Below are 27,999 nucleotides of genomic sequence, written 5' to 3'. Positions count from 1 at the left end.
GACAAAGTGACTCTCGGGGGACAGCTCGCCCCTGGCCTGTGGTGGGTGCAAGGAGCAAAGCCCCTGTCCGCTGGTGCTACCCCAAGGCAGGGAGGAAGAGGAGGGATGAGGCAGGGAGCTCAGTGCTGGGGACAGGCCAGCAGGGCGGGGGTGACACGAGGACACAGTGGCTGCCCTGGTCCCGGGTGGCCCTTGCCCCGCAGCAGTGCAGGGGGTCGGATGGGGCCGGGCCCTTACAGCTGCGCTGAGCCAGGCAGCCTGGCTCCAGCCTGGCCACCACCGGGTGCTGGCAGCAGGGAAGGGAGCAGGCATCTCCACTTTCGGCGGCTATTTTCAGGTGCTGGAGAGAAGCCGAGGAGCGATGAGATTGTCACCAAGGAGACCAGAGAAACAGGGCCCAGCGCCGGGCAGCAGGGGGGCTGCAGGGAGAGCGGAGGGAAGGGCTTTCTGCAAGCCCCAGAGCCAGGGGCTCACTCCCTCCCCTGGCTCCAAGCAACCCACTCAAGTGCCCAGCATCCCCCTGCCAGGCTCGGGGGACATAACCCAAAACAGGCAAGGGACAGCTCAGGGGACCCAGCCCTTCCCTCCCTGCTGCAGGGCGGGACTGCTCTGTCCCCCTTGATTCATCATCTGTGGGAGAGACCCCAGGACATAAGGCAGACCCCAGCACCTATGCTGGAAGCTGCTCCCCCATGCAGGGGGGCACGCTTACCTGCCGTGGGGCAGCAGGAACAACCCCCAGCTCTGGGAAGGACAGAGGAACGGTGGGGTGGCACAAACCCAACCTGCACTGGAGCCCGGCGGAGCGCAGGGAGAGCTGAGCTGCCCCATGGACGCAAACAGAGTAGATGAGTGTTAAAATTTAATAGAAATCCTTGAAAAATGAAGGGAAAATAGAGAGCAGAGCCCAGGAGAAGAGCACCAGCCTGCAGTCCCTGCATGCACGCTGCGGGTCACCCGCGAGAGCCAACAGCCTCGAGAGGATGCTCCCTCCCTGGCAGCCCTACTGTCCCCACGACAAACCAGAGCCACGCTGGTACCCACGGTCTCTCTCGAGCAGCGATGTGCAAACCCGAGGTTTCCCCCAGGCGCCGAGGCTGGAGGAGGGCAGGATATTGGCACAGCTGTCCAGAAAGGATGAAACAGGTCGGTTGAAAGTCCTGAGCCCTGCTCCTTCCAGAGGAACAGGGTGGTGGCTGGGGACTTTTCTCCGCAGGACAGGCTGCAGGAGCAGACTCAGCTCCCAGCAGCTCAGGACAAGCGCACGGAGACACAGGCGAGCAAAGGCTCAGGCTGTGCTGGCCAGGGACGGGAAGGTCAGGCTAACTCCAAGCTCCGCCAGCTCCCCCACAGTAAAGAAACCACCACCACCACATGAGGCTTTAAGAGCAGCCTAGGACAAAGGCCAGATAAACTCAACTTCCCCAGGCTTTGCCTGTTTTAAAAATGGAAGCCACACAGCCCTCCCAGTAAAACATCCCTCTCTAAAAACAGCCCCACAGGCAAGTGTGCAGCGCAGAGGGCTCTCACAGTCCTTGCTCTCCGGAGCCAGCTCCTGTCTCTTCTTTTGAGGTAGGTTGAGGTGTCCCCAGGGAGGGACGGCAGCTGCCTGGTCACATCACCAGGGCGGTGTCCGAGAGGCAGCCAGCAGGTTTCTGGTCAGTGCCACCAGTGCACTTGTTGAGAGGTAAGCTCTGAGTAGGGCTGGGCTCCAGGCATCTCGTGAGGTCTTCACCGGCTGAAGGGAGGAGTGTGCTGCAGGAGAAAGGAGACCCCGTGCTGCTTAGGGACAGTGAGAAAAGATCAAAAGGGCCACGGTGCAACATTCACTGCAGTATCATCATACACAGGCTCAGAGAGGAAGCTGCCAGGCTCACCTACTCCATCCCCCACCCTGGGCAGCACCAGTCACCCCAACAGACATCCAAGACAGTGATGGGACTTCAGGGTCACAGCTTGATCTCCCTGGCTGCATGCAAAACCAACTCCAGGAGCAGGGATGCCCTTTCCCGTAACACCAGAGACCAGGGGTGTGCCTGCCCTCCGCTTCAGCTCACCCAGATGAACCCCAGTCCTCCACCTCTCTGCAGGAGGTGGCCAGCAGCACCCATTTTGCAGCCCAGCTTTGCTCAGGGAAGCTGGCAGAGTGCAGCAGACCCAGAGGCCCCACTGCTCCCCTAGCCCCACGCTGCCGCTGAAAGCTGCTGGCCACATCAGAGCCCACAGAAGTTGTGCGGATGCCTGTGGGGATCATCTTGCCAGTGTGTCCTGACCATGACAACCCCAAACATCACCCAGTCCGGCTGTTCCGGGCCTCATTCCCACCTGAGCTGGGTGTACAGTGCCAAGGAGACATGCCCAGTCGCGCAGACATCATGCCAGCCCCATCAGTTGGCTCTCCAGAAAGCAGAGGCTGGCTTCAGAGCCTGCAAGCCAACCTGTTCCTCTCCCCTTAAACAAAGCTGCTTTCCTTGCTGCCAGGTCTCTCTCAGGACACCAGTCCTAAAGCCATGCTATGAACATCATGCACATCACAGCCAGTGCAAACTCACCCCAGTCTGCCCAGTTCCAGTTTGCTGAAGCCATTTGATTGAATGCTGTTCTTCTGAGGGAAGAAAGTCTTTGGCAACGACCACTGCAGGAGGAGAGAAAGGCAACCAAACGGCTATTTAAGTCATGGCAAAAATCCCTCAAGCCTGCTGGGCTCTGCTGTAGGCTGCCCTAGTGCGCTTCAGCTTGAACTGCCTCACACTGCTGTGCATCGTCACTGCCACCAGACTGTTCCCAGAATAGCAAACAGAGCAGTCTTTGCTCTCTGCTTAATGAATCCCTCTGCTGTAAGTGGGAGCAGAGCATCTTGAGGTCAAAAGAGTGGGTTTCTTTCACTGGATCAGCCTGCTGTAAGGCACAGGAGTGACAGACGGAGATGGCTCCCTCACGGAGGGGAATAAAGGTGCAAAATATGCAGGGCTGTGCCTGGAGCACCCAAGGATATTCAGATGCCAAGTACTTGCAGATCTGATATACTGGGTGGACTTCTTGTTGGCGGGAGATAGAGAAGCGTGGGTTTTTCCAGACTCGTGGAGGCCTTGGCAGAGAGGGAAGAAGAGGGCAAACAGGTAGGGCAGGAGCCAGAGGAAGCAGAACAAGCAGGCTCTCTACGCAACTCTGCCCAGGCAAACAACCACCTCTCCCTAGCTTACCCGCAGCCATACGCACCGTCTGGGCCAAATCTGTCCCTGCCCCAGTGTGGTACCCTTTGACACACCAGTTCTTCAGTAGCTCCAGACCTGGGAAGTGACAGAAAAGACAAGAAGCAAGAATGAACGACCAAGTTTGCAGAGAGTTAAGCCTTGCCAACTTGGGGCACGCAAATATGCTGCATGGAGTGAACTGACCGCGTAGCACATGCTACACAATAACTACTTGAACACGTGCCCGAGCCGCAGCAAACATGGGGTAAATCAAGGGCGTTCACCTTTTGTACGAGCAAACACCAGTGAGCGCCAGCATGTGGGCTGCCGCAATGCCTGCCTTCCTCCCAGGGAGCCAGACGCACCGTGCAGCAGCCTCAGCTAAGCAGGAAAACTGGGGCAACACGGGATTTGCCGAATTAGACCAGACTGGTTGTCCCCCTGAGTCCGGTGCCTGCCAACAGGCAGCACCTGATTTGGGCTGCACCGGTGAAAGTTCCTACAGTGCAAATGTAGAGCAGCTTTGCTGACACCGGCCCCTTTCCCAGAGGAGGGCAGCTCAGGCAACCTCCTCCTTGCACAGCACCGATCAGCTGCAGCATCCCAGCGCATCGTCTCCTCCCTGCACGGATCCATCCGGAGCTCAACATGGGCTGAGACCTGGCCTCCATCCCTGGCAGAGGGCGAGGATGGCACAGACTGAGCTCGCCGGCGGTGTGACTGGAAGGGACTGTTCCTCCAGACACAGACAAGATGTGCTGCTCCAGAGCACAGGGAGGTCGCCTTGAAGCAGAGCCATGTGTCCGACTGCATGAACAGGCTCCATTTCCTCCAAGGCCTCCTCCTGCCTCCTGCTAGCTGTCCCTGCTACAGCCAAGCTACCTGCCCTCTAGTAATCCAGAGATCTTGAAAAATCCAGGACTGCTCCCTTCCTGTTTTCTTTTTTAAGAGCCTTAGAGCCACAGCACAAGCTAAGGTGCCTTGAGATTTAAGAACCAGCAGAGCAATGGCCAGCAACTTGATGCTGTCCAGCTGGGGTTACTGTGGTTTGCTATATGATACCAGCCCTGGCTATAGGTGGAATCATTGCTGTCCAAACTCTGCTCCTCAGTGACCTTTCAGCAAGCCCCAGGACCTTGGGAAAAAAACCCCACGAGTTGGGGGCTGAGGGGAGCAGGGCAGCTCGGCAGCCCTGCCCCAGCTCTGTGCACCAGCCCGGGCTTTGCTGGCCAGGGAGAGAGGAGGGCTGCGCGGAACATCCGTGAATGGGAAGGGGCTAGGGGAGGTTGGGTTTTGCCTAGAGAGCAAGGAGGGGGTAGAGCAAATCTGCTCGCTGGGCTGCTTCGGGGAAGCTGGAGCACTGAACCAGGACCCCGGCAAAGTTCAGGGCAGCACTTCAGTGCAGACGATGACAGGATCTTTCTTCCAGCTGACAGGAGAGCACCCAGCGAAGGTATTAGCGAGGCAAAGGATGACACATGCTGACAGTGCAGCTGGAGAGGACTATGAGGTTACTGTCTCTCTGTGAAAGACTGTTATCGACCCCTTTGATGTTTGCTTTAACACCAGCGAAAAGCCACAAAAGCATTTTTTTTTTTCTCTGCATGACAACCAGGCTAGCAGCACACATACGGTCACCTCAGTGGAGGGCCAGCTGCTGCAGAAGCCTCTCCAGCTAGATCAGATGCTGGATGGAAAGCTCTGAGCCACAGTCCCTTTCTTTTTATGTTCTCTAACCCCCCATACTACACCTCACTGGTTCTCTCTCCTAAATAGCCTCTACTGCTGCCCTGATAGAGACAGCCCTGGGTGAGAAGGAATTGGTCCAGCCCAGCTATGCCTCATTAAAGGATGTTTTTTATTAAAATACAGAGTTGTGTCCTGGAAAGGTGGAAACAATAGCTAGATTTCTAGTGTTTAGGAAAAATTCCTCTGTGTGCACGCTGACAGTTTTTCATCAGCAGGAGACCAGGGAATAGGCCCAATTTTTCCTTCACTTCCCAGATCACCTGTAAGGAGCAAAGCCCAGTGACTCCAGCTGTTTTTCCCTCAAAAGAGGACAGAGGAACACAGTAAGAGGCCAGAGCTACAGGTTCATGGCAGAATCCCAGCCTGCTTCAGCCCCAGGGCACCTAGAAGTGCTGGTGCTGCATTTACCAAAACAGTCAGCACCTCTAATCAACTCAGAATAAGCTTTTCGTGATATTTGAAGCAGTCTGGGAGGGTAACACATTTCCTATGGGTAGCGTGCAGGCAGGCAGCACCCCCTCAACATGCGTAGCTCAGAAGTCTCCCACGACCGCCAGCAGGCAGCCTGCCCGACTCAGGTGACTGTGCCAGGCTCTCGCATGGCGGTTACCTTTGTGTTTATTCAAGTAGTATTTGAGCTCCCATTGGGTCACCAGGATGTTGAAGTAACGAGGCTGCTCAAAGAAGCGCAGGTACCGCATGGAGATGTGGGTGGGAAACACCCGCTCGAACTGCCCGCGCCGGGAATACTCGTCCTCTGTCTCCACCAGGATGCGAACGTCATCTGGGGTCAGGATGTCCAAGACAGAAGAATAAAAATCCTGCAGACAAGAGCAACCCAGGGTCAGGGAGAACTGAACTACGTTTTGTCGGTCCTCCTTCCCACCTCCCCACTCCTCAAACCCTCTGAGGCAGAGGTCTCCATGTGTCTGAGATCTCTGGCACACAGACCACATGGAAAATGAAGAAATCTAGGCTCAGTGGTGACATCAATGCTGCACAGAGCTGGGGAGATCCCCAGTTCTGCAGCCCAACCTCTCCACACTGCCAGGTGACACACAAGGCAAGCATCCCTGCTAACCTGCACGGGGTCAGCGGGCAAAGGCTACGAGAGCTACGCAGAGACACAAGGAGGAACAGGCAGTGCTCAGACCCTGTTTGGGGACTGGTGGGACATGCCCCTCAGCACGTGCCTATTTTAATGTAAACATGAGCCAGTGCAGCAGTGGCTTAAGCAAACCCAATTTATTTCTGACAAGCTGTCTTGTAACCCACTGGACTCCAAGTGCTCCCAGTCATCTGGCTGTCCCCACAGATAGCACAATCTGGAGAGGGACAAGGGATAGACATGTGGAACTGGTTGGGACAATAGCTTGGCAGGATGGCGCAAGTATCAGAGGAGATTGTGTCATACCTGGTCAGGTATCTTCTGCGTCAAATAATAGGCCTTCTTCATCTTCTCAGCTATGAAATGCTCAGATGCTGGCTTGGGCTTCTCCTTCAAAGCACTGCCCAGACTGAGGACACAAGAAGAGGCAGTAGAGTATTTAAGTGGAGAAGACAAAGTCCTGTCATGGCAGAGCTGTCCCAGCAACTTCTGTGAGAGCAGTGACACCCTCAGGAAGATGCTGTGGAGGAGAGAATGCTTTCTCCAAGGATTTCACTAATTCCGAGATCAGTGATGCACCCACAGCCTTGTGCATCAGCACAGGACCCAGGAAGGATGTGGGCAGGGGAACAGGGAGGGCCCTGCCAGCTCCTCGCTAAGGTATTTCAGCGTTCCTTCCTCCAAAAGGTGAACCATCACCTCACACCCACATAGGGTGCAAGACAGCCAAAGACACACCGTGACCCGATTCACAGCACTTGAAGTCTGGTGGGATCTCATGTTTACATCCCCTTGGAACACAGCTTCCTAACTGTAACAACAGGGCTGGGGTACAAGTACACAGTACTGGTACTGTGCAAGGAAGGAGAGAACTCTCAGATCAAAAAGTTTCTCCTGCAACATCCAAGAACTCTCAAGACTGGAATTCAGCTCCAGCTCCACATGCCATGGGAAATCCTGGCCTTTTGTACAATCTAATCAGCAACCATCTAAACTATTCTAAGCACCCAATGGAACCATTTGGGGATGCCAGAGTCTGGGAGATACTTGTCCAACACCTTTTAACACTTATATCAACACAGCTAATCTGTTCTGCTGCTGCAAAAATAATTAGTTGTGTGTGGATCCAAACAGGGAGAGCAGAGCCTTGAGGCTGCGCTGCATGGTGCTTAGGGAACACGCAGATCTACTGGAATTATACCGATATACAAAAAAACCCTTCATATCCTTCCCAGGGCAGGAGATATGGTTAAGCAAGCTTGCCTCTGGATGCAGGAACTCTGGTAATGCATCATTTGAACCATGCTCAGGATCTGCTTAATCCCCTGCAGGTCCCTGCGAGGACACCTGCCCTTCAGCACATCCGTCGCAAGCCACAAACGAGCGTGTGATCAAAGCACCACAGATGAGCTGGCAAGAGCTCCCTGGCTGGAATGGGCCCGCGCTCCAAGCTCCCACCTTTGCTGAAGGCACAGGGCAGGCGGAGGGCAAGAGTCCCATCTTTCAGCGTGCCCATACATCACCGCGTGCTGGTGCTCATCCCAGCAAGCTGCTCCTTCAGTGACATACGGCCAGCAGCTGCTCTGCTGTAGGGAACAGGACTGGTTTCCTCCCCACCATCAAGTTTGAAACCAGTATAAGCCCAAGCTGTGGTGAAACACAGAAAGAGCAGGGGCTTGGGTGGACACATGCCCAGGAATTAGCCTTATGCAAGAAACAGTCATGTTAGCTGCAAGGTAAGACTGTGCACACCCCTACCCATAGGTCTACAGCCTCTGACACCTGCAGTCCTGCCTAAGGAACAGATCGCTCCAGCCTTTGCAAAATAACAGGTGCTCCTCCTGCTCAAGGCAGCAGCACGTCGGCCCTGGGGTAGAGGGTAAGCGGATCCAGTCCCAACACAGCCAGCCAGCTCCAAGCAAACAGAGAGGCAGTGCGGCTCAGCATCACGATCGTTCTGGCAGGGGGAAGGGGGAGAGAGCACGACTCAACTAACTGCAGAGGAAGCACAAATTACACTGGCTTCACTTCCAACTATGGACCTGCAGCATAAATCCTTCTGCCTTGAAGAGACCGCAGGAACCAGATACCCAGGCAATGGTGCAAGTCCCTCAGACCCACAGCTGAAGGACCAGCAAGCACAGGCTCTCAACAGCACAGAAGCCAGTGTTTGCTGGGCTGCAAGCAGCCCTCAGATGAAATCCAAGAGAAAAGCCTGCCTCTCTGACAGAGAAGGGGGCTGACCTGCAGGTAGAGCCACTTCCCGTCTGTGGCCTTGAGGCCACGCTGTCCGTGCTGGGCAGAACGAAGCCGGCGAGGTTGAGGAGGTCCCGGATCATCTGGCCCTTGATGCTCACATCCAGTGGGGAGTTGGAGTGGAGGCTGCGGGGAGGAAGCATGACAGCAGTCTGAGTGCTAGAATGGGGGTGCTGAGCCCCACGGCTCTGAGATCATTCCCTGGGTTAATACCGACTGGGATACAAAACCCAGCCTGTCCCTTGCCACATCACAGACAGCCATGAGACATTGAGAGAAAAATCCTGACAAGAGCTCTTTGAACGGGGGCTCCCCACCAGAAATGGTTTCATTTCTCCACCTCTTCCCAGATTTGCCGGAAACCTGCAAATCCATCCCCAGAACCCCGTCTGGGATCACGGCTCTGTGTCCAGCTCATGCCCATCCACTCTCGCAGGCAGGAGAGGCTGGGCTCAGATACATCGCAGCTCCCGGCCCTGCCCGCGCAGCCGACACTGTGCAGCCGGGTGCTGTCAGCAAGCAAGGAAGGGTGCACGAGGCAGTGGAGCCGCTGATCGCTTCTGCCCACGCAAAGAAGAAATCTGTGCCACCACCCGTTCCCTGCATGACACATCCCTCCTTGGCCTTCCTTTTTTAATGTACTCTTCCCTGGCTCTAGCTGGAGCATGCCCAGCGAAGCTTTCTGAGCTGCGGATGGGTGTTGCTTTTGCAGACAGGGAGGACTTTGATTCCTGCAATCTGGAGAGGGAGGCTTCAAAGCCCACAGTCTTTCAGCACAGGGTGCAGGGGACATCACAAGCCAAATTCACTTTGTGGTAAAAGAAAGGCCATTATCTACTCTGCTGTGGCTCAGAATCTGCTTTACCTTGGGGAAATGTTGACCTCTAAGATCCAGGGCTTGAGGTTTTCATCCAGCATGATATCAAACCCAAACAGCTCATGGCAACAATACGGCCGCCGCACGTACATCTTCACCAGGCTGTTCACGTAGGGCTCAGATCTGCAAGCCAACAAAAAAATGCTTGTTTCCAACAGTCAGACAGCAGAGCTCTGGCTGTTCACAGCACACGCTGCCGGTTCTGAGAGCGTATGTAGCCACATGGTGCGGGAGCGGGTGGGCTGGGAGACCGACGCAGGCCTCTGAGCTGCTGCTGTTGCACTGCGTATGGATCCAGCATTGCATCCCGAGCATCCCTGCTCTGTTGGGCAGGATCCACCTCTGAACACAAGATCCGTCCTGCACCAGGGGACCTTTCTTCTCAGGCACCCTGGCCAAGCAGGGGAGCGGGTGGCAAGCTGGGCAGTGTCGGGTACTCTGCACCCGCCTGCCCTCCCCCCCTGCACTGCAGGCAGACCCAGGAAATGTAAAGTCTATTTATCCATTGCAGCTACTGCAGCATGAGCATAAGTAACAGGATGAAAGGAAGGATCTGGAGAGAAATATTGAAGCCAACATCGGCAGTAGCATTTAGATTAAGAGCAAAAGGACCGGGCTGAGAGAGGACTGGAGAGCCAGAGGGGCCAGGGTGCACCCCACAGCCGGGCACAGAGCAAGGGGTGCCAGGACTCACGCAATGATGGTTTTGATAACGATGTCCTTAATCTTCTCCCAGATGGCCTCGCTATTAACTCCCTTCTGGGTCAGGTAACTCCAGAGAGCTTTGAGTGCCCTGGGAGAGAGAAAGCAAAGGAGGTAGCTCTGTAGCCCCTTGCTGCCCAGCCCTGCTAGGGGAGTGAAAGCAGCAGAGGGGAGCCTTGACAAAGCTCCTCCCTGGCACAGCCATCCTTCTGCCATCCTCAAACCCCTCAGCATCTGGTTGCTGCCCTCTCCATCCTGGCCTCTGGCCTTGTAGGCCCAAGCTGCTAAGAATGTAAATCTGCCATAGACTTGTCCCAGCACTGGAGTAACAGGCCCCAAATTAGCACATGAGCAAGGTATGTCAGGCCCAGATCTTCTCTTCCCTCCCCCTTCGCGTCCTCAGCAAACCTCCCCTTCCTGCAGGCCTTCCCCCGCAGCACTGCAAAGCAGCTCAGCAGGAATCCAGCAAGACCCCTGTAAATCTTTTAGCTAGAAGCATTTCACTGAGGCTTCGGGGGTGGAGAAAAATTTTTGAAAAACGTGGGGAACGAGATGGTAGGGGGGAAGTGTCTCTGCTTTTATAGGAGTTTCCCACACCACACCGAGTGCTGCAAGCTACCCTGACACTGAGCCAAGGATGCTCAGATGTTGCTCAAGTGAGACCGTGTGGCTAATGGCCAGGAATCCAAAGGTCACGCTTCCTGCATACGAGATGGAGTGGATTACAGCCACTCTCATCTTTAACGTGGGAGCAGCCAGCTTTGACTTGCATGGCAGTACCGAAAACCCAGACAATCCCACCCGCATGGGATTTCAGCTGGTGGGGGACAGCAGACCCTTCTCAAAGTCCCAGTGGAGGAAGAAACCACTGCACAGCAGGTCTACATCTAAGAAAGCAATCCTACCACAGCAAACCACCTTCTGCAGCTCCCTTTGAAGTGAAGTAGCCCTGCCCTGGCCCACGAATTGAGAACTCTATCCTGCACTATTTTTAAAAGAGTTCAAACACCGCTGTGGAATCAGAGACAAGTGCCTGAGGCCTTGGATCAGTCCACCCACAGGACAGCAGGGAACAGGAACTCCTGCAAGACTGCAGCCCTCCTCCCAAATGCCTAGAAATGGCTCCTATTCACACCGAGTAGCACATAAATTATCAGGTTTGCACCAGGACTGTCCCTTTCTCTGCCTCCACAGGGAAGTCAAGAGTTAGATGGGCAGAAGCTCCCATCTAGCCAATTTAAGCATCACAATTACCCATTCAAGTTCTAACAGCAAAAAATCAGATTCTGCTTTAACCACATCCCATCGCCCCTGCAATAGGGCAAGGGGATGAATGAGCACAGATGAGAGCAGCGTTGGAAGCAGGGAACAGCGCAGACACAGGCAGGATGAATGGCAACCACAGCCCAGGCAGCAGCGGACAGGATGAGTCCCAGGCCAGGCAGATCATCCGGATTCCATCAACACTAATCCATGCTAAAATCACTCTGCTCCTCCAGTTTCCCCAAGCGGGAGCAGACAATAGAGGAAGCACCTTCAAGTTTTGGGTAGGAATATTGAAAAAAGGCTGACTTAACAGGGAGTAGAAAGAGCTGCCCTGTGCCCTAAAAGCAGCACCTACCATTTGTGTCCCTGGCAAGCAGTCTCATCCAAGTTGGACTTGTACTCCGTGTTCTTCTTGTTCACGCTGTAGTTGGTCAAGTGCACGAACTTGTTGCTGAGGCTCTTCATCGAGGAGGAGTACCTGGAGGAGGCAGTCTGAGCTTGAACTGGCTGCCCCCAGGCCCATGGTGCAGGCAGAAAACTCTGTTCTCATCTCAGGCCACTCTCGGCCACCCACCAGCCCTGCTGCCTCCCTTTCCCGGGCTGCCTGGAGCTCTCTGTCCCCACGGGCCCAGAATTGATGGGACAAAGCATGAGACACAGAGCAGGCTGCCTTGGGGTAGTGTGATACAACCCCACCCTGACAACACGTCCTCAAGAAAAGACCAGAGCATCGGTGAGCAAAAGCACTGATGGAACTGCAGCAGCCTGAGGCAATATAGTCAAAACTGGAAGAAACATCTCAGTTTCTGGTACGCCAGCTCTTATGCAGTATGAAGCACAGACAGCGTATTTCAAGAACTGTTTTACGCTGAGCTGATCTTGCCTTGGGAAAGGTGGATGAACGAAGCATCCTCTCACATTCGCTTTCAACACTGTCACCTGCAGTGACCCCACGTGTTTCCAGACCGCTTCTTAAGCAAGCGAGCTACAGCTTTAAGCATCACCATATACGGGATGACTCCCTCCTGTCCCAGGCAAGGGGGGTACCACAGCCACACACGCCTCAGCGCTGAGGCAGCCCCCCGGCACCGCTCTCCCGCACAACCTACTTGCAGCTAGCAAAGCGAACCAATCCATCCTTGAACAGGTAGATCCTGAGGGGATCGTAGCAAGTGACGTAAACGTAGATCCTCAGGTCAAACTTCTTCCCGCCAATGAGGTAGGGTTTGTGCAGATATCTGCAGGGGGAAGCAAGCACCAAGGGAGGGTTATGATTTCCGTGTGCAGGAAAATCTCTAGCCCTGAGATTTGCCAACTACGGAAGGCTTGGCAAAACCAGGAATTAATGCAGAAGCCCTTTTGCACAGCATTTCCAAGTTAAGTGCATCACAGTCAAAATGAGAGAGAAAAAAGCTCTCCCATGCACAGGGAGATCCTGCAGCACATGAGCAGTATTCCCTTCTGCTCAGTTCCACTTTGAAGAGATTTCCCCTGGCTCTAGGGCACAGTAGCTTTTCCACGCCCACAAGACTGATCACAACATTCAGGAACATCTAAGACATGCAGTGGGCCACAGATTTGGTTTGGTTCAGTGAGCAGAAACAGTTGGAAATTTTCATCCAAATCATTTGATTATTCACCCCAGAAGTTCATGATTTTCCTTAGGAAAGCTTATCAGTTTGCACGGGAAGCGGACAGGGAGAACAGACAAGCCAACACAGCAGTTCCCTGTTTGCCAAACATCGGACAGTTCTCCTGCCCTCACAAGAACCTTCCCAGAAAGCAGCCTCAAACCAAGATGAGCTATTCCTGAAAATCCTGTTATTTCAAGAAAACCCTTTGACCAACATCCACACACACATAGGCTCTTACTGACCCATTCTAACTTGCATAAGAACAAATCTATGACAATTGCCACCTCTTCCCTGGGACTTCTCTTTCCACTGTACTTGTGGGCACTGGATAAGATTTGTTTGCCTCCAAAGATGCCAAACCCCAGAGTACAAAGCAGTGGGAGCAGGATCACAGCAGAGCTGAAGCTGATCACCTGCCAGACAGAAGCTCCAAAAAGCCTGTGGAGCCAGGTTGTACCCGAGACCTCAAAAATCTACAGAGAGACAGCAGCACTCCGGCAAGCCCAGCTGCAGCTGACAGAGCCAGACTTCGAGCAGCAGCATTACACCCAGGCAGTGGAGAAGTTTCCAGATACAAATCAGGTGCTTCTGCTCTGCCACGCAGAGGCAGCGGCCCAGACCTGGCCAGAGAGACTAGAGACTAGGAGGTCCCAGGCTGTGTGTCAACCTCGCTGTCCTTCACTCACCTCTGTACCAGCAGCGGTCTCCTTTTGGGGAGCTGGCTCCATTTGTGGATGACCTGGATACCAATGCCTCTTGCTGATGCCGGCTGCAAAACACAAACAAGAAGGGCTCAGATCTTCTCCCTGCAGCTACAATGGGACAGAGGATTAAGCTCTGCTTTGCACTTACTGGTTTTACAATCCATTTCTGGCGGCTAGCTCCTTCCTCCCACGCTTTCCTGAGTAATTTGATGTCCTGGGGCAGGATGAAGGACTGGGGGAAGAAGTTAAACTCCTTCTTCCCACAGCGAGCCTGCATCTTCAAGAGGTTGCGCCACAGACGGTCTTTTCTCCCAATTTGAAATGAACCAGGGAAGTGGTTTAGCTGGAAAGGAACCCAGATGCTGTGAGATCGCCCTGCCCATCCCTTGCTACTCCCTGGCCAGAAGATACATCCTTGCTGAACACAGTGCAGGGTAACGCTCTTTGCTCCCCGCCCAGGACTGCACCAAGACAGGACCCACCTGCTCCTGAAGCTTTGCAGGGACAAACACCCGCACGGTGACCCACACTGGCTACAAAGCCAGCAGCTGCCACCTCGTCCCTTCTGATATCTGAGCAGCTGCAGGGCACTAACCCTCAGCCTTTGAGCTTCCTCTGGCAGTATCCTCCACCCCAGTGGTTTCCCACTTGCTTCTAAACTGTATGCCAGAGTCCTGCCCATGCAACCCAAGCTCTGGGGACAGAAAGAGCCTGCAGCAGGACAGGAATAGGGTTGGAGGCTGCTGGCTCCAAACCTGGATGCTGCCTCAAGACTGAACATTTTGGAGCATCACAGCTCTCCAGAACAAACATGTATGTGTGACAGATATCAAACCTCTGGTCCCTCGCGTGTTCTCCAAGCCATGGGCCACTCCTGACCCTTCTGTGACCTGAGTTCAGTACATCCCTTCTGGCTGCACTGGCAGGGAGGGCGCTGGCCCTACGCTCAGTTCTGCCAGAGGAAGGACTGCTTTAAGCAACAATGGCTGAATTTAGAGGAGCTCACAAGTGAACACAGCTTGGCCACAGCCTCAGTCTGTTCAAGAGCCACCCTCACCCTCACTGCTCACCCAGCTGTGCCCGTCTCTTGGGCTCATCTGCTAGCACAGGGATGCCAGGTGCCACGCTTTGGAAGGGACACTGCAGGGACAGCCTGCACAGCAGACACCTGGCCCTGAAGAGAGGGGCACCCAAACGGCTCCCAACATGCTCTCCATGCACATGAAGGAGGTCAGCCCAAAACATCCCCTACCTTCTGGTGCTCCCTGATGGCTTTGAAGCTGGGGGATTTCATGTGGTGGCCCCAGCAACCCAGCCAGTCATTGCTTTCTGCAAGAAAAACAGAAAAGTCCATGACTGAGTGCCCTGCTGCCCACAACGCCCTCTCAGCCCACCAGCACCCCATCTCCTGGGGCTAGCAGAAACATGCCAGGGGTGCTGCACAGCAATAGCACAAAGCACTCACACTGGCTACTGCAAAGCTGCCAAACCAAGGGCTATGAGTAGGCTGTGAGTTAACCAGGTGGATCATATCCTTGCAAACGTGATTGTTGCAGGGATCTAGGCAGACACAGGGTCAAAGGAATGGCTTTAATCCCCCAGCACCCTGACTTCCCTGCTTTACAGCAAGTGAATGAAGCAGTTGGCTAATCAACGCTGCACTGCAGAGGGACATGTAGGATTGCAAGACTTCCAAGGTCTTGCTCTGCCCTGCATGTCCCATGACAGCCCCAAAATGGTCTGCGCAGAGGTCTCCTGATATGCGCAGGAGCCCTGTAAGTACTGCTGGGAGATAACCCTCCAGGGTATGGGTCATAGCTGCAAATGCTCAGTGCTTCCCCAGCCCCAGCCCTCTCCTACACACCTCTTAGTGACAAGATCCCAACACTGAGAACTCTCTGGCTACAGTCAGAGAGGATGGCTTCTTCCTCAGCATGTGGGGACAAGGGACAGCGGTGCTGGGGTTGGCACCAGATGAGTGCCAGCCTCCTTAGAGTGGCAGCACCATCTAGAGGCACAGCTCAAACAAGCCAGAACACAGCTCTGCTGCCCCACACACTGCCTCAGCTCTTGACAACTCAGAAGTAAGTCCTTGTCATCCATGCCAGGGACAAGCCAAGAGGGAGATCAGGCCCTGCCAGGACCCACAGAGCTCGGATATTGCGGGTAAGACAAGCAGAAATGGGAACCCAGCATCCTGCAGTGCCGAACCTGTATCGCTCCTGCTCTGCTCTTCGCAGGCAGTCTGCCTTCTCGTGCCCACGGGCTGGAGGCAAGGGAGGACACGACGTGTCGGATGCTGCCAGCCTCCCACAACTTACTTTTGCTGACTCTGAAGTGGGACCTGCCAACGGTTTGCTTCACTATGTTTGGTGTGACTGTGCACATTTTCCATCGCAGCAGCTTCCTCTGCTCCCAAGGCATCTTTTCCACTAGGAAGGCAAAAAGATAAGGACAGAAGGAAAACAAACACAATACCCGGATTTTCTACAGCTGCACCCAGGCAAATTCTTATGGTTTGCTGCACAGGCACCAGGCCTGCCGAGGAGGGTGCATAGCCCCCTTCGCAGAACTAGCATGGAGCAGAAGACTCCACAGCTGAGGGAGATCCAGGATGCTGGAACATTTGGTGGCAGTCTGACTCATGCTCCAGGCTGCGGGAGCAGCCGTCATTTTACTCCAGCCCTTTGGATCTCACAGCGGTGCTGGGTCTCATCGCGGGAAGGGTGAAGGGGAGCCGCTGCCGGCCAGCTCCTGGCTGTGTGCTGGCACCGCTGCTGGCTAATAACGGGCTGGGCGCTCTCACTCTGCATGGCAACAGACCCCGGCTCACCTCTCTCATCCCGAGTACTGAAGTAGATGGTCGGAGGCACATTAGGGAATAAACTGCAGACAAGAGCTGGTTTGAGCACTTTCTCCTGAGCCTCAGCGGGCTGGGCCAGGCACTCAATGCAGTTCCTAGGAGAGACGAAGCGGTAGGTGGTTGGCTAAAGGTGAAAAGTAGCACAGGGAGGAAGGGGGAAGCTGGAAGGAGCCTTGATCCTGGTATCAGGAATTTGCATCATTGCAATGTGGTGCAAGCAATGGGCGCTAAGGTCAGTAACCCAGTCTGCAGCAATGAGGGGGCGAGCTTGCAATGAATGCACATGCCAAGTGTTGTAACCCCCGCGGGTTTTGTGTTTTGCTGGGGCAAGGGGTGGAGCTTGTTACATGACAAACCCTATAACCTTGTCCACAGGAACACGGGGTGGAGGTTGTAATGTATATATACATGAGTGCTTGTATGCATGATTCAGCTGTTGTAACCCTCTTGGTTTTGGTGTGTTGCAGGGAAGAGGGTTGGAGTTTTACTGACTGTATGTACACCTTCTTACCACAGCAAATCCTAACACCTGGGAGGAAGGGCAGAATTTATAACATATCAATTAAGGTTGTGATGACACCAAAAGTAGAGTTTATAATGAACATATATTCAAATACATGCCACTGCAGCCAGTGGGAAGAAGCCACACCAGAGCAATCCAGTAAGGAACAAAGAGCAGCAAAAGAAAAGGAACCACAGCACATCGACCCCAATCTCCCAGGCCACCCCTTGCCTCGCTGAAGGGACTGAGTGTAGCCTGTGGCGAGAGGGTTGGAGATCAAGATGGGGGAAGAAGAGGTGTCTCCCCTAAGTCCTTGTATATTTTTTTTTTTCAATACCAGAGTCAGTAAATAAAAGTTCGTTAATTCGCAATAAATTATATTGATTAACATTCCCTGGCACAAAACTGCTTTTGCCCACAACAGACTGAAGGCAGGAGACAGCTGCAAAGGCTTTGAGGCCAGCCCAGCGCACAGCCCGCGCAGAGAAGTGGCCAACATCCCTCGTCCCCGCCGAAGGCGGCGTTTGGCCCAAGTGCTGCTTCCCCCCATCTGCCCCCAGAGGCCAACCAGCCACGCCCTGCCACAAACAGCTGCTGGTCCAATTTATGTCACCTCTGCAGGACTTTCACAACCACGTGTGCGCACCCAGAGCCCTGCAGCACCCTGAAGTTCAACACTTGCTCGCAGGAAGCTTTCCTTGTCTTCCAGGTGAGTTATGGCATGATGGAAAGCACCAAGTTGTCAGGCAGACAGCAAAGCCTGAGGCAGCCCTGGTGGAAGGGGCAGCACAGCTGCAAGGACCAGCTCCTGTTGCTGAGTGGGCAAGAACAGGTCCCACGAAGGTCTGCCAGGAGTCGCGGAGGCAGGGCTCAGATGACCACAGGCTGATCAATCCTTCCCAGAGAAACCTCCTTCCAAAAGCTAAAGAAAAACCCAGGCTCTGGGACTTCTTTCTAGGATGCAGTGCTGAGACACAAGACCCCAAGGAGCTTCTGCAATCTCTGGCTCAGGATGCCTGCACTCTGGTTCATCTGCAAGCCAACAGCACTGAAAGAGCACAATTTAATCCAGTAAACCTAATCCAGCAACTGGCAGTGGCGGTGAAATTAAGACTCCTGTTTTGCTGTGGTGGATGCACCCTCGGCACTTTGCAGGCTGCTGTCTGTAGCAAGAGAGGTAGCTTTGGTCTGCAGGATAGCAAGGAAGCTCATTTTGATTGGGAAGCCTGTCGCTACCTTCACTCCATTCCCCGACATGCTACAGATCTCCTCTGTCACCAGGGAGGGCAAAGACAGACAAGTTTGGACAAAGATGCCAAGTTCAATGCACTATTTACAGCTACCAACCTGGACACAAGAGCCACACAGCCACTGGATGACATGGCAGCGACAGAGCAAGCATCCGAGTCACCTGCAGGAGGGGACAGACTCAAGTTTGTCTCCGTGGGGAGTGAACACACACAAACTTAGAAAGGGAAGAGAGAAAACAAATGCTCCAGGGGACAGACCCTTCCCAGCTGCCCCAAATCCTTGGATCCTGGGTTTTGCCCACTAATTGGTGACATAAAAGGCAGGGCAGGGGGTAGAGCTGACAGCCCTGCACAGAGAGGAGATGGGTAAATTTTGGAGCAGGACAGAGGTGAACCCTAGCCTGCTCCCCACAGGAACCCATGCAGTTCCTCCTTGCTGCTACATTGCTTTTGGGTTCAGCACAATCTCTGGATCATCCTGAAATGACAGCACGAATGTAAGACAGGAGGGCAGCTGTGCTCAGCCCCAGCTCCCAGACGGCCCTCACACTTCCCACCTTGAGGCACGGAGCACAGCCCTCCCCACGGAATCAGCACTCACTGTCCTCGTCTTCCTCCTGACTGCAGCTCTCGTCCAGGCCATCAGGAAGTTCCTCCTCCGCTTCGTCCTGGGGATGGCTCGGCTCCAGCGGCGACTGCTCAGCAGTGACACTGGAACAAAGGACATCACATCACAAGGAGTGGCACATGCTTTCCGGGGCCAAAAGACCCAGCAGCGCATGAGAGCGCATGAGATAATGTGGGCAAGGGAGCGACAGCACTGCCCACCCCGGTGCTGATGTACAAGCACTCATCCCAAGCTAGCAAGATTGAGAGGCCCCAGGGCACCCTGAGAGGGAACATTTTTGCAGAGCAGCCAGAAAGAAAGAGGCACAAGGACACCCTCTTCCAGCAGGAGAGCAGGAGCAGGAGCTCCATATCCTTGCGCCCTCCCTGTCCTGCATCAGCTCCGCGTTCCTTTAGAAACCCATGTCCCTGCCCAGGAAAGCCTTTCTGGACCTGGCTCAACAGCAGGCTTCACCCAACATACGTGCAGAGCCTGCCACAGCAGACAGGGCCCCATGACTGTGCGGGGAGTGAGCTAGAAATGCCACACAGCAATTCCACACTGGGGCTGAAAAAGGTGGAAGGGCTCGGAGCCACCCTGAGTGTCTGTGGCAAGCTGGGGGTGGCAGGAAGGCTCCCCCCGTACCAGGATGCTGCAGACAGGTTTTGCTCAGGGACGCAGCCCATGGTTATCCTTACAGCCACCCCCGTCGTGCCCACAGCGCATCCTCTCCCAACACAGAGACACAACGGCCAGCCCAGCCCAGCCCAGCCTGCCACGGCCTCCCTCTTCCTCCTGGCCCTACTTACTCGAGCTTTCCTGGGATCACAGCCTGGGCCCATTTCTCCTCTTTCTCCAGTTGGATGGTGGACATCTGAGTTGCCACTTCGGAGACGGCAGCGAGGTGCGGAGGCTCTGCTCTCGCCACTCGGTCCCCACCACGTGGGCTCAGCACGCTCACAAGCTGGCAGTCGGCATTGCGGTCAGGAGAGCCAGCGCGCGAGGCCAAGAGATGGACGCTGATACGCTTAGTGCAGACGACGGCACCATCGGTGCCTATAAGGCTCGAGTTCCCGTTAAGGCGACGGCTACCCAGCTCCAAGTTCAGAGGAGTGATGGTTTCTTTCGGGGTGAGCTGCGCTATGATGTGCTGCCCCCACCTGCTGTTCCAGTTGGACAGGCTGCCCACCTTCATAAGGCCAGAGCTTTTGACGTCGCGTCCAAAGCCGTTGTGTGTGGCAGTCTGTCCGGCTAGCTGCTGCACAGCCTCAGTGAGGCTGATCTCTGGCTCCTTCTCTTTTAAGCTGTGCACTCTCCTCTCAGCGTCCTTCCGCGAGCACCGGTCCTTCCTGAGGACCGCACTGCTGGGCACAAGGGTCAGGGAGGGGACCGCAGTTTGCTCCAACACAAGGTCACTGCTTTTCACGGCTCCATTGACCAGGCTGCCAGGGGACCTGTCTCCAGTGTCCCTGGAGTGAGGCCACGAGGCAGCGGGGAAGCTGTGGGTGTTTTCCACCTTCTTGATCTCCAGTGACTGCAGCAAAGGCACTTTAGCATTGCTTGGCCGTAGGAAGGAGTTGTTATTGAGCACTGGTCTGTAGGAGCTGGAAGGCTGCCGACTTGAGCTGAGGGCAGAGCCTTTGACCCCGGTCCCAGAGTGCTCCTCCACCAGCGCAGGCAGCAGGCAGGGTTCCATCAGCAAGGAAGACATCACCCTTCCCGTGGCAGAGCCGGTGTCCGGAGGACTTCGGAAAGGAAACCTGTAGGGCTTGGGTCTGAGGCAGAAGCGTCGGTAGAGCAGAGCGCTCCCGCCCAGGTCCAGGCAGGGCTGGGCCAAGGGCAGGCTCGGGAGGGTGTCTTCACCAGGGTGTGCACAGCATAGTGACGGTGGGCACAAGAAGCAGGACTGCTGCAGGGGGATCCCTGAGGGCAGCAGGCTGCGATCCTGGAAAGCACTCACATACTTCTTTTCTAAATTCCAGATGGGTTTCACCTGCTGCTGAGCGAAGTGCCAGGCACGGGGCAGCCGAGCTCTCCCTGCCGGAAGGGTGCCTGACTCAAGCCCAACACTCTTCTCCTGTTTGGGGCCCAGACTTGTGCGTTCTGGTCCTGCAGAGGCCATGTAGAGCCATAGCACATGAGGCATGAGCGAGTCAGTCATCTACAGCAGCATCTTTGCTGGCCTGAAACAAGACGACAGCATGAAAGGCACTGTTACCCTAGCAGGGCAAAGCACCAGGCCCAGTGCCCCAGGAGGGGAGCGGGGCAAGCCGCTTTGCCTCCAGGATGAAAAGCCACATCTCCATCTGCTGAGCTCCCCAAGAGTCTCCTGGGACCAAGTCAAAGGAAGAGCTGGTGTCTCACATGAAACCAGAGGATGTGAGGGACAACTTAGAGAAGTCCCTGGGAAAAGTGCCATCCGCAGGAAAGCTTGTACCCTGCAAACACGCCTGGCTGCCAGCCAGGGCCATGGCGCAGCAGCCCCAGCTGCAAGGAGAGGCCGCCTGCCCACCTGCCTTGGACCCGGCACGGCAGCCGGAGCCCACTCCCACGGGTCTGCGTCTCCAAACTGCACCGTGTGTTCCACCACCAGCTCTCCCGACTCCACCACAAGCCCCAAAACGTCTGCTTCTTTTTCTTGTCCCCACTCCTTAAAGGTTCAGCTCCCAAGGTCACACAACTAGGCAAGAACCTCAGCCCTTGCTTTTAAAAGGAACATATTTCTCACTTTTATAACCCCACGGAAAAGCTCAGCGAGGGCTGAGGGCATCCTACAGAGCTCAAGACTGAGAAGGCAGCAAGGAGCAAACGCAGGGCTGTTCTAACATCAACACCTCAGTTTCCAGCAGAGACTGGCAGTACCGCACACACGTTCCTCCCCATGGCAGTCCTACAGAAAAGACTTGCAAGGAGCAACTGGCAGACCACAGAGCTACAGATGTAGGTGTCCTGAATCCTCCTAAAATAAACTATGCGTGTAAGATCCTCCTGTATGCCTGAACACCATGCCTGTAAGATCCTCTTGCCTGGGGAGAAGGGAAAGAGAAAACAAACCATGCGCCAGGTATTTATCTTGCTTTAACACCTGCCTGGAGGGCCCCTGGATACAGCCACGATAGGAATTTATATCCCACGCAGGATGGCTGGCTGGCTTGCTCTTCCACCTTCCAGCACTCACAAGCTTGCATGTTTAAAAAAAAAAAAATAAAAAGAAGGGTAAGCAGAGCATCAACCATCACCCTCTTAGTTTTCTTGCAATACACATTCACACTCCTTTCTCACCTGAAAATCAAGGCTTGGCTGCAGCCGTTAAAGTGTAGCTAGGAGACCCCGGGGTTGCTCCATAGCACCATGACAGCGGCTCACGTTCACCACAGGGCTGGGTCAGACAGACCTACACCCTGCACAGACCTACACCCGCCAGACCTTCTCAACCTGCCAATCAGACCCCAGTCTCCAGCGCACATCAGGTCAGCAGCATCCTAGCCAGAGGCTGTACAAGATGGGAACGCCCCACACAGGATCCTATAGGAGCTATACATCCTCAAGGAGAGCTGCTGCCCTGCCAAGCTCTGCAAGGAAGTATGGAAGGGGTCAGGTCTGCTCCATGCCCATGGCTGCACTGCTCGTTAGTGCTTGTACAGTCAGGCTGAGCACTCCCAATGAGGATGGGGTGGCTGCATCCCTCTGCGAGCTGCAGCCCAGAGGGGCTCCAAGCCCCGGGGAAGGGAATCCCACGCGCCGTACACAACTGAGCTGTACTGCACTACCCAGTTGCTACCTGATCTGAGCCCAGCAGCAAACCCGGCTGTGTTGTGACATTCACAGCGATTAGCACAGAGCGACGAGGTTGTGGCTCAGATGCCGCCACTGACCTGGCTCAAGTTTCCCCCAGTAAACAAGCGAGTGAAACTTGCCTTCCGCATGCCATCCCCCCAGATGCACCCAGGTCGCAAGTATGCTCAAACCACAAAGTGACCCTAGCACACCAGCGAATGTAGATGTGAAAAAGCAAAACAAAAATACAAGGAGGTGAATGAAAGTGTCCCCGATGTCCCTGCCTAGAGGGGACTGTCACTGCAGCATCACCGCACATGCTGCCAGCTTGGCCATCGCTTGCCCTCTCACCCCGCTGTGAATGACCTTGCGAAACCAGCCTGCAGTGAAAGCCACCTGTGCCTCATCTCCACCCGGCTTTACAGCTATCAGGGGATCATCCTGCTATAAAAATAAAAGTTACTTGGTCTAATGAAGCTGTAACAAGGGACATGAATCCTACAGCCGACTTAGACACAGGCGTGAGTACGCCAGCAGAAGCTCTGTGTGACCCTGCTCTGGAGTGAGTGACAACGGCAGCACAGATGTGACCAGCACAGGCACGGTGGGACCACCGGCAGCCGCGGCTGCCAGGGTGGAGGTCTGGCCACGGCACGGCCTTAGCCACCACCGCCTGCTCAGCCAGGGCTGGTCCCCAGCTGCGTAGTGGCAGAGAGAGAACGTGATGAGCTTGCCCCTCTCCGGAGCGGTTTTGCCATGGAGCTGCAGAAGCGGGTGGGCCGGCACGGGGCAGGGGTGCCCTGGGAGCAGCAGCTGCAGAAGGAAGCGGCAGGGCCTTTCGTACAGCTTCCAGGCAAGGACTGTGCTGGCCGACGGCTAGTAACCACCGCTGTTTTCCTGTGGAGACACAGGAGCTCGGAAATAGGGGCAGGAAGGATGAAAGGAAGAACATGAGCCCACACAGGGCAGGTCAGGATGCATCCAGACTGGCAGCACCAGCTTATGCTGCCTGCCCTTCCCCCCGTCCACACTCCTGTCCCACCTCCTGCATGCCAGCGTGCCAGACACCTCTGATGTCTGTCTGCAAACCAGCTCCTGTCCTCGCTGCAAGGACAGCTCAGCAAAGCAGCTACTGAACATCCAGGAGAACCGGCAGAGATGGTGGCACCTTCACATGCCAGGCTGTGGGCACAACAGGACAGCAGCTCCCACGTACCCATGGCTCTGGGCATGAACCACATCGCCTGCCCCAAGGGAAATCCCCACTGGTTACCAGTCAGGGAAGTTTCCCCTTTATGTTTAACTCGGTCAGAATTTTGGGGTGGAGGAAGGTCACAGCTTGATGCAATCCCTAGTTCTGCCAATGCAACCCTATGCCAAAGGAGCAGGAGTCCGTCCTGCTGCTCACAACAGCACTTACAATTATTTCGCTAGCACCTTTTATTATCGCACAGCCTGCTCGCAAGCTTCGGGACATCAGCTGGAGCACTGCCACAGCCTTTATGAATGTCACATCAGAGGTGCGCAGGGGCCATCACGCACCCCAGCCCGTGCGCGCCCCATGAAGCGTCAGCGAAAGTCCCTTCTTCCAGCCCGAGCCTCCCTGCGGCGTGCGCTCCTCTAACGGCAGCGTGGCAGCTCCTTGCAGACCCCTTTCTAACAGGAAAGGATGAGACCGTAAGAGCCTGGGTGTGCACATCATCCCTCCATCACGTGAGTTTAGCTGGGGAGGTTATTTTAAATGCAGCTGTGGTGACATGCTTAAAATAACAAGAGCTTGCAAATGTATGAGCTGCAAGCTGACCTGATAATGTGCTGTCAGCCTCATACAGCCCAAAGTCACAATGCGGGGGGAGAGGGGGAGTCAGACAGCTGTGATTTGCTATTATTTTCTATGCCACTGCAGGGTGCAATTTCTGTTCCTTTCGATTAGAAAGGATAACATCTTTTTCTAAATGAGACCTGCGTTCATACCAAGTTCCTCACTTGCAGCTCTGGGGCTTTTGATTAAAGCTTGAACAAGCAAGTTAACAACAATGCAAAATAAAGAGGTTTTAAAACCAATATACATTTCAAAATAAAGGTTTGTACCCCTTCAAAAAAATTAAAAAGCTTTCAACAAGATCAAGCGCATTGATCTGAAAACAATTGACTGAGAGTGCCTAAAGCTGCTCTTACACCTGGTAGCTAGGTACAAACTCTCATGTTTCAACACCGCGGAAACAATCCTCACCTACAGCAGCTCTAGGAAGCAAGTGGCCTCATGTGGTCACACACCAAGACAAAGCAGCACCGAGGCCACCCACGAGTTCAAGCTGAAGAGCAGAGGGTCCTGCTGGCCACGAGGAGTTGTCCATGAGGACAAGACAGCTCAGAGACAGCTCGGCCACCACAGAAATGCCTGCGGCACAGGGACCAACAGCCTGGCGTGCTGCTTTGCCACGCAGTTACGCATCACTTTTCCCTCTCAGCTCCAGTATCGTCCTGCAGAACCACGTTTCGGGTGCAAAACCAGAAGCACAGGATGACCACCAATTTCTCTCCTAATCAAGACACCAAGTTTTTGCTTGGCCACTCAGGTCAAAAAAAGATACCAGTGAGAAACCACCCACCGTGGGACTGCGTCAGCAAATTCCACCTGCATCCCAGGATTACATTTGTGCCTGGCATTTGTGCTGGGGCTAGTCATTTCAATTCAACGGCTGCGGTGCTGAACTCCACTCTACGCTGAACAGAGAAGGCATAAGAAGTGCACGGCTGCCCAAAACGATCCTTTAATTAAGCAGAGCGCTGCCCTGCAAGAGCAGCAGAGCAGCTCTGGCGCGCGTTCCCGAGGCGGTGGGGAGGGAGAGAGGCAGACCTTTCGGGCGGCAGGGTGCCGGACCAAGCCACGGGAGAGCTGGAATCCAGCCGCTGCCTCGCTCTGCGCCGCAGCAAACGCCTCCCTCCACGCACACACGGGCTGGGCTGGGGACTGAAGGCTCAGACATTCGAGTTTACAGGGGACCTTCTCACCGCGCTCAGGCATCAGAGCACGGTGTCGGATGAGGTGAGGGACTCCAGCATAGTTAGGCAGAAAATCCAGGGCTGAAGCTTTGCCGTGGAGAGCGCGCAGGGGGGACATCTAAAACAAAGGGCTAGCCCAGTGCTCGCCCCAGGCGGGCTGGCCTGGCTGTGACCAGAGCGTGTGAGGGCCACACCAAAGGGCGAAATGTCCAGAGCGTGGAGTCATCATCGCTATCGAAGGATATCGACTTTTCCATCCTGACAGAGTCCCCAGGCCACCGAAGGGGACCTGCCGCGCAGCAACAGTGGACCATGCAGCTCTGTATTTCCACAGCAACGAAGCTGGGAAGTCCCTGCTCTTGCTCCTGATTCTACTTTCTCATCGTCTGGGTTACAGAAGCAGCTGTATTGCAGCATAAACTAGAGTAGGGAAATGAGTTTGGGTTAAAAGCAACCAGCTAAAGCATGGGGAGGTCCTTTCAGTGAGGAGGTCTAAAGCACCTTCCTGCCGATCCGAGCAGGCAGCGAACTGAAGGGATAGCATTCTCAATTGAGCTTCTCGATGGGAGAAAAGGTACAGGAGAATTACGCAGCAAGAGCTGCGGAGAGCTTGGCTGCCAGCACAGGAACTGACAGGCAGTCAGCACAGCTCGGTCTGGTTTTAGGCAGCCTGGCCACACTCTCAGCCTTTGGCACAGAAATAAAATAAAGGTGGAAGACTCAGGGCGAGTGGAACAAAAATAAAATATCAATACATAACAAGGAGACAAGAACTGCCCAACTGGTTCAAAACACATAAATTCTTTGTCCATCCTCTTTTCTTGATACTTTTTTCTGAAACATATCTGGAACTGGAAGAAAAAGCTCTCAGGTCTGTCCTTCAGTATGTGATGAGGACCCTTCCATGCCTTGACCAGGGTGGGAAAGATTCCTCTGGAGGCACCACAACCACCTCACTCCATACCGCTGTCTCTCGGAGCTCAGGAGTGGAACAGAAACAGAGATTCAAGGCGGGAAGAAGCTGCCAAATACTCCCAGACTTGCTGCACGGGAGGAACTCGGGAAATGCCAAGGAATGGCACCCAGCCAGGCCAGTATGGCAGCCAAAGCCCCCAACGTGCATCGGTGACATGACATCTCCACATCATTATCTGGGGACGGTGGCATTTGGCCCATCAGCGTCCTCCTCGCAATGCAGTCCCTGCTATGTTGAGAAGGGTCCTGGCATGACCGAAGAGCAGGAGGGGCCGATTTGTCACCAACAAAGTTTGCCCAATACAAAACTTAAGGATTGCAGCAAGAGAGCAATACAAGGACAAACAAGTGCTGCTATCTGCTGGCACACTAACCGCCAAGAGTAAAGGAAAAATTATTAGATAAAACTGTAATCAGACCAACAATTCGCTGTTAATTCCCCCAAACTGCCTAGGAGCCACTAGACGTCACATGCCCGTTCAGTGGGGAGCACACAGCAACGAGAAAGAGAAGCTGCATCGCAGGGAGTCACATAGGGAGGGTTTTGATGTGGAGCTGTGGGGCTGAACTCTGCCGCCCACGAGCCATCAACGCCCAGCCGGGCAGGGAGACAGCAGGCTGGCACAGCACTAGAGGGCTTCCCCATTCCTGCACCCCTCATTCCCAGCCCAGACCCTGGAGACATTCAGGAAACCCTCCAGGCTTAATCTCAACTCTTCTTGCTGCTCTGCCATTCACCTTTCAGACCCATCGGCTCCTTTTTACGACACCAGAGCAGCCAAGCCAAGACCCCGGTGGAAGGATTAACAGCCGGGGTGCGCCAGCACCCCAGTCGGATCCGGTCAACCCCAGCTCCATCCTCACTGCTGCCTCAAGTGCCATTGGAGAGGCTCCTTGGGGCCGTGGCTCGCTGGGGAGCCACCTCTTCTTTCTCCCTGGTGCTCGCCTGGGGAACATGCTCTAGTTCTCATTTCTTCAGGTAAAAGTCTTTGAGGCCAAAGGCGCTACGGAGACGCTCGTCCTGCCCCAGGAGCGCTGGCCAGGACGCCGTCCCCAGCACGTCCCGCCGCAGAGCATCCCCGTGCCGTCTCCCCTGCCCCATGGGGCCCGGCCCGGCGCACCCCAAGGGGACACAGGATAGAGCCACGGCGAGCCCCCGCGGGGAGGCCTGGGGTTGGTCAAGGTGCCTCCTCGGGGCCCGGGCACAGGCCAGGTGGGTGCTGGGGGCATGACGGGGGGGCAGGGAGGGCCGGGAGCCCCGGCGAGGCGGGGATGGGGAGGCAGCGGGGGGGACCAAGGGCCTCACGGCCCGCGGGACCCTGGGGATAGCACCCGGGGGGCCACGCACTCCCCAGCGGGGAAAGGGCCCCGCTCCTCGAGGGGAGGCACACTCGGTCCCGCCCCTCCCGTACTCACCACCCGCCCGGCGCCCCCGGGCCCCGCCGCTCCCCGCGCCGCCGCCGCCGCACCGCCCGCCGTTACCATAGGGATCCGGGGCGGCGCCGCCACGTGACTACACCTCCCGGCAG

General features: G+C 55.1%; 1 protein-coding gene across 7 annotated transcripts; it reads right to left on the bottom strand.

The window, feature by feature from the left end:
• Nucleotides 1-845: 845 nt before the first annotated feature.
• TTLL4 (tubulin tyrosine ligase like 4) lies at nucleotides 846-27,946 on the bottom strand. 7 transcript variants are annotated; one of them, XM_075153002.1, is made up of 19 exons: nucleotides 27,887-27,946; nucleotides 19,522-20,895; nucleotides 18,707-18,816; nucleotides 18,203-18,266; nucleotides 16,324-16,448; nucleotides 15,812-15,922; nucleotides 14,743-14,819; nucleotides 13,639-13,833; nucleotides 13,473-13,555; nucleotides 12,262-12,390; nucleotides 11,508-11,630; nucleotides 9,879-9,977; nucleotides 9,173-9,307; nucleotides 8,296-8,433; nucleotides 6,358-6,460; nucleotides 5,554-5,764; nucleotides 3,220-3,290; nucleotides 2,553-2,635; nucleotides 846-1,755 (listed from the first exon to the last, which is right to left on the bottom strand). In XM_075153002.1, exons 2-19 carry the CDS (start codon nucleotides 20,871-20,873, stop codon nucleotides 1,614-1,616), a joined length of 3,351 nt encoding a protein of 1,116 aa, XP_075009103.1. In that variant the 5' UTR covers nucleotides 20,874-20,895; nucleotides 27,887-27,946; the 3' UTR covers nucleotides 846-1,613. The 7 variants fall into 7 exon arrangements, with proteins under 7 accessions (XP_075009103.1, XP_075009101.1, XP_075009102.1 ...); XM_075153000.1 differs by lacking the exon at nucleotides 27,887-27,946 and adding an exon at nucleotides 21,802-27,868; XM_075153001.1 differs by lacking the exon at nucleotides 27,887-27,946 and adding an exon at nucleotides 27,209-27,868.
• Between the last annotated feature and the right edge of the window lie 53 nt (nucleotides 27,947-27,999).

This window comes from Calonectris borealis, chromosome 6, assembly GCF_964195595.1.
Source record: "Calonectris borealis chromosome 6, bCalBor7.hap1.2, whole genome shotgun sequence".
Classification (NCBI taxonomy): Eukaryota; Metazoa; Chordata; class Aves; order Procellariiformes; family Procellariidae; genus Calonectris; species Calonectris borealis.
The sequence above is the reverse complement of the archived record's forward strand: the minus strand, read 5'-3'. Positions and strand labels throughout refer to the sequence as shown.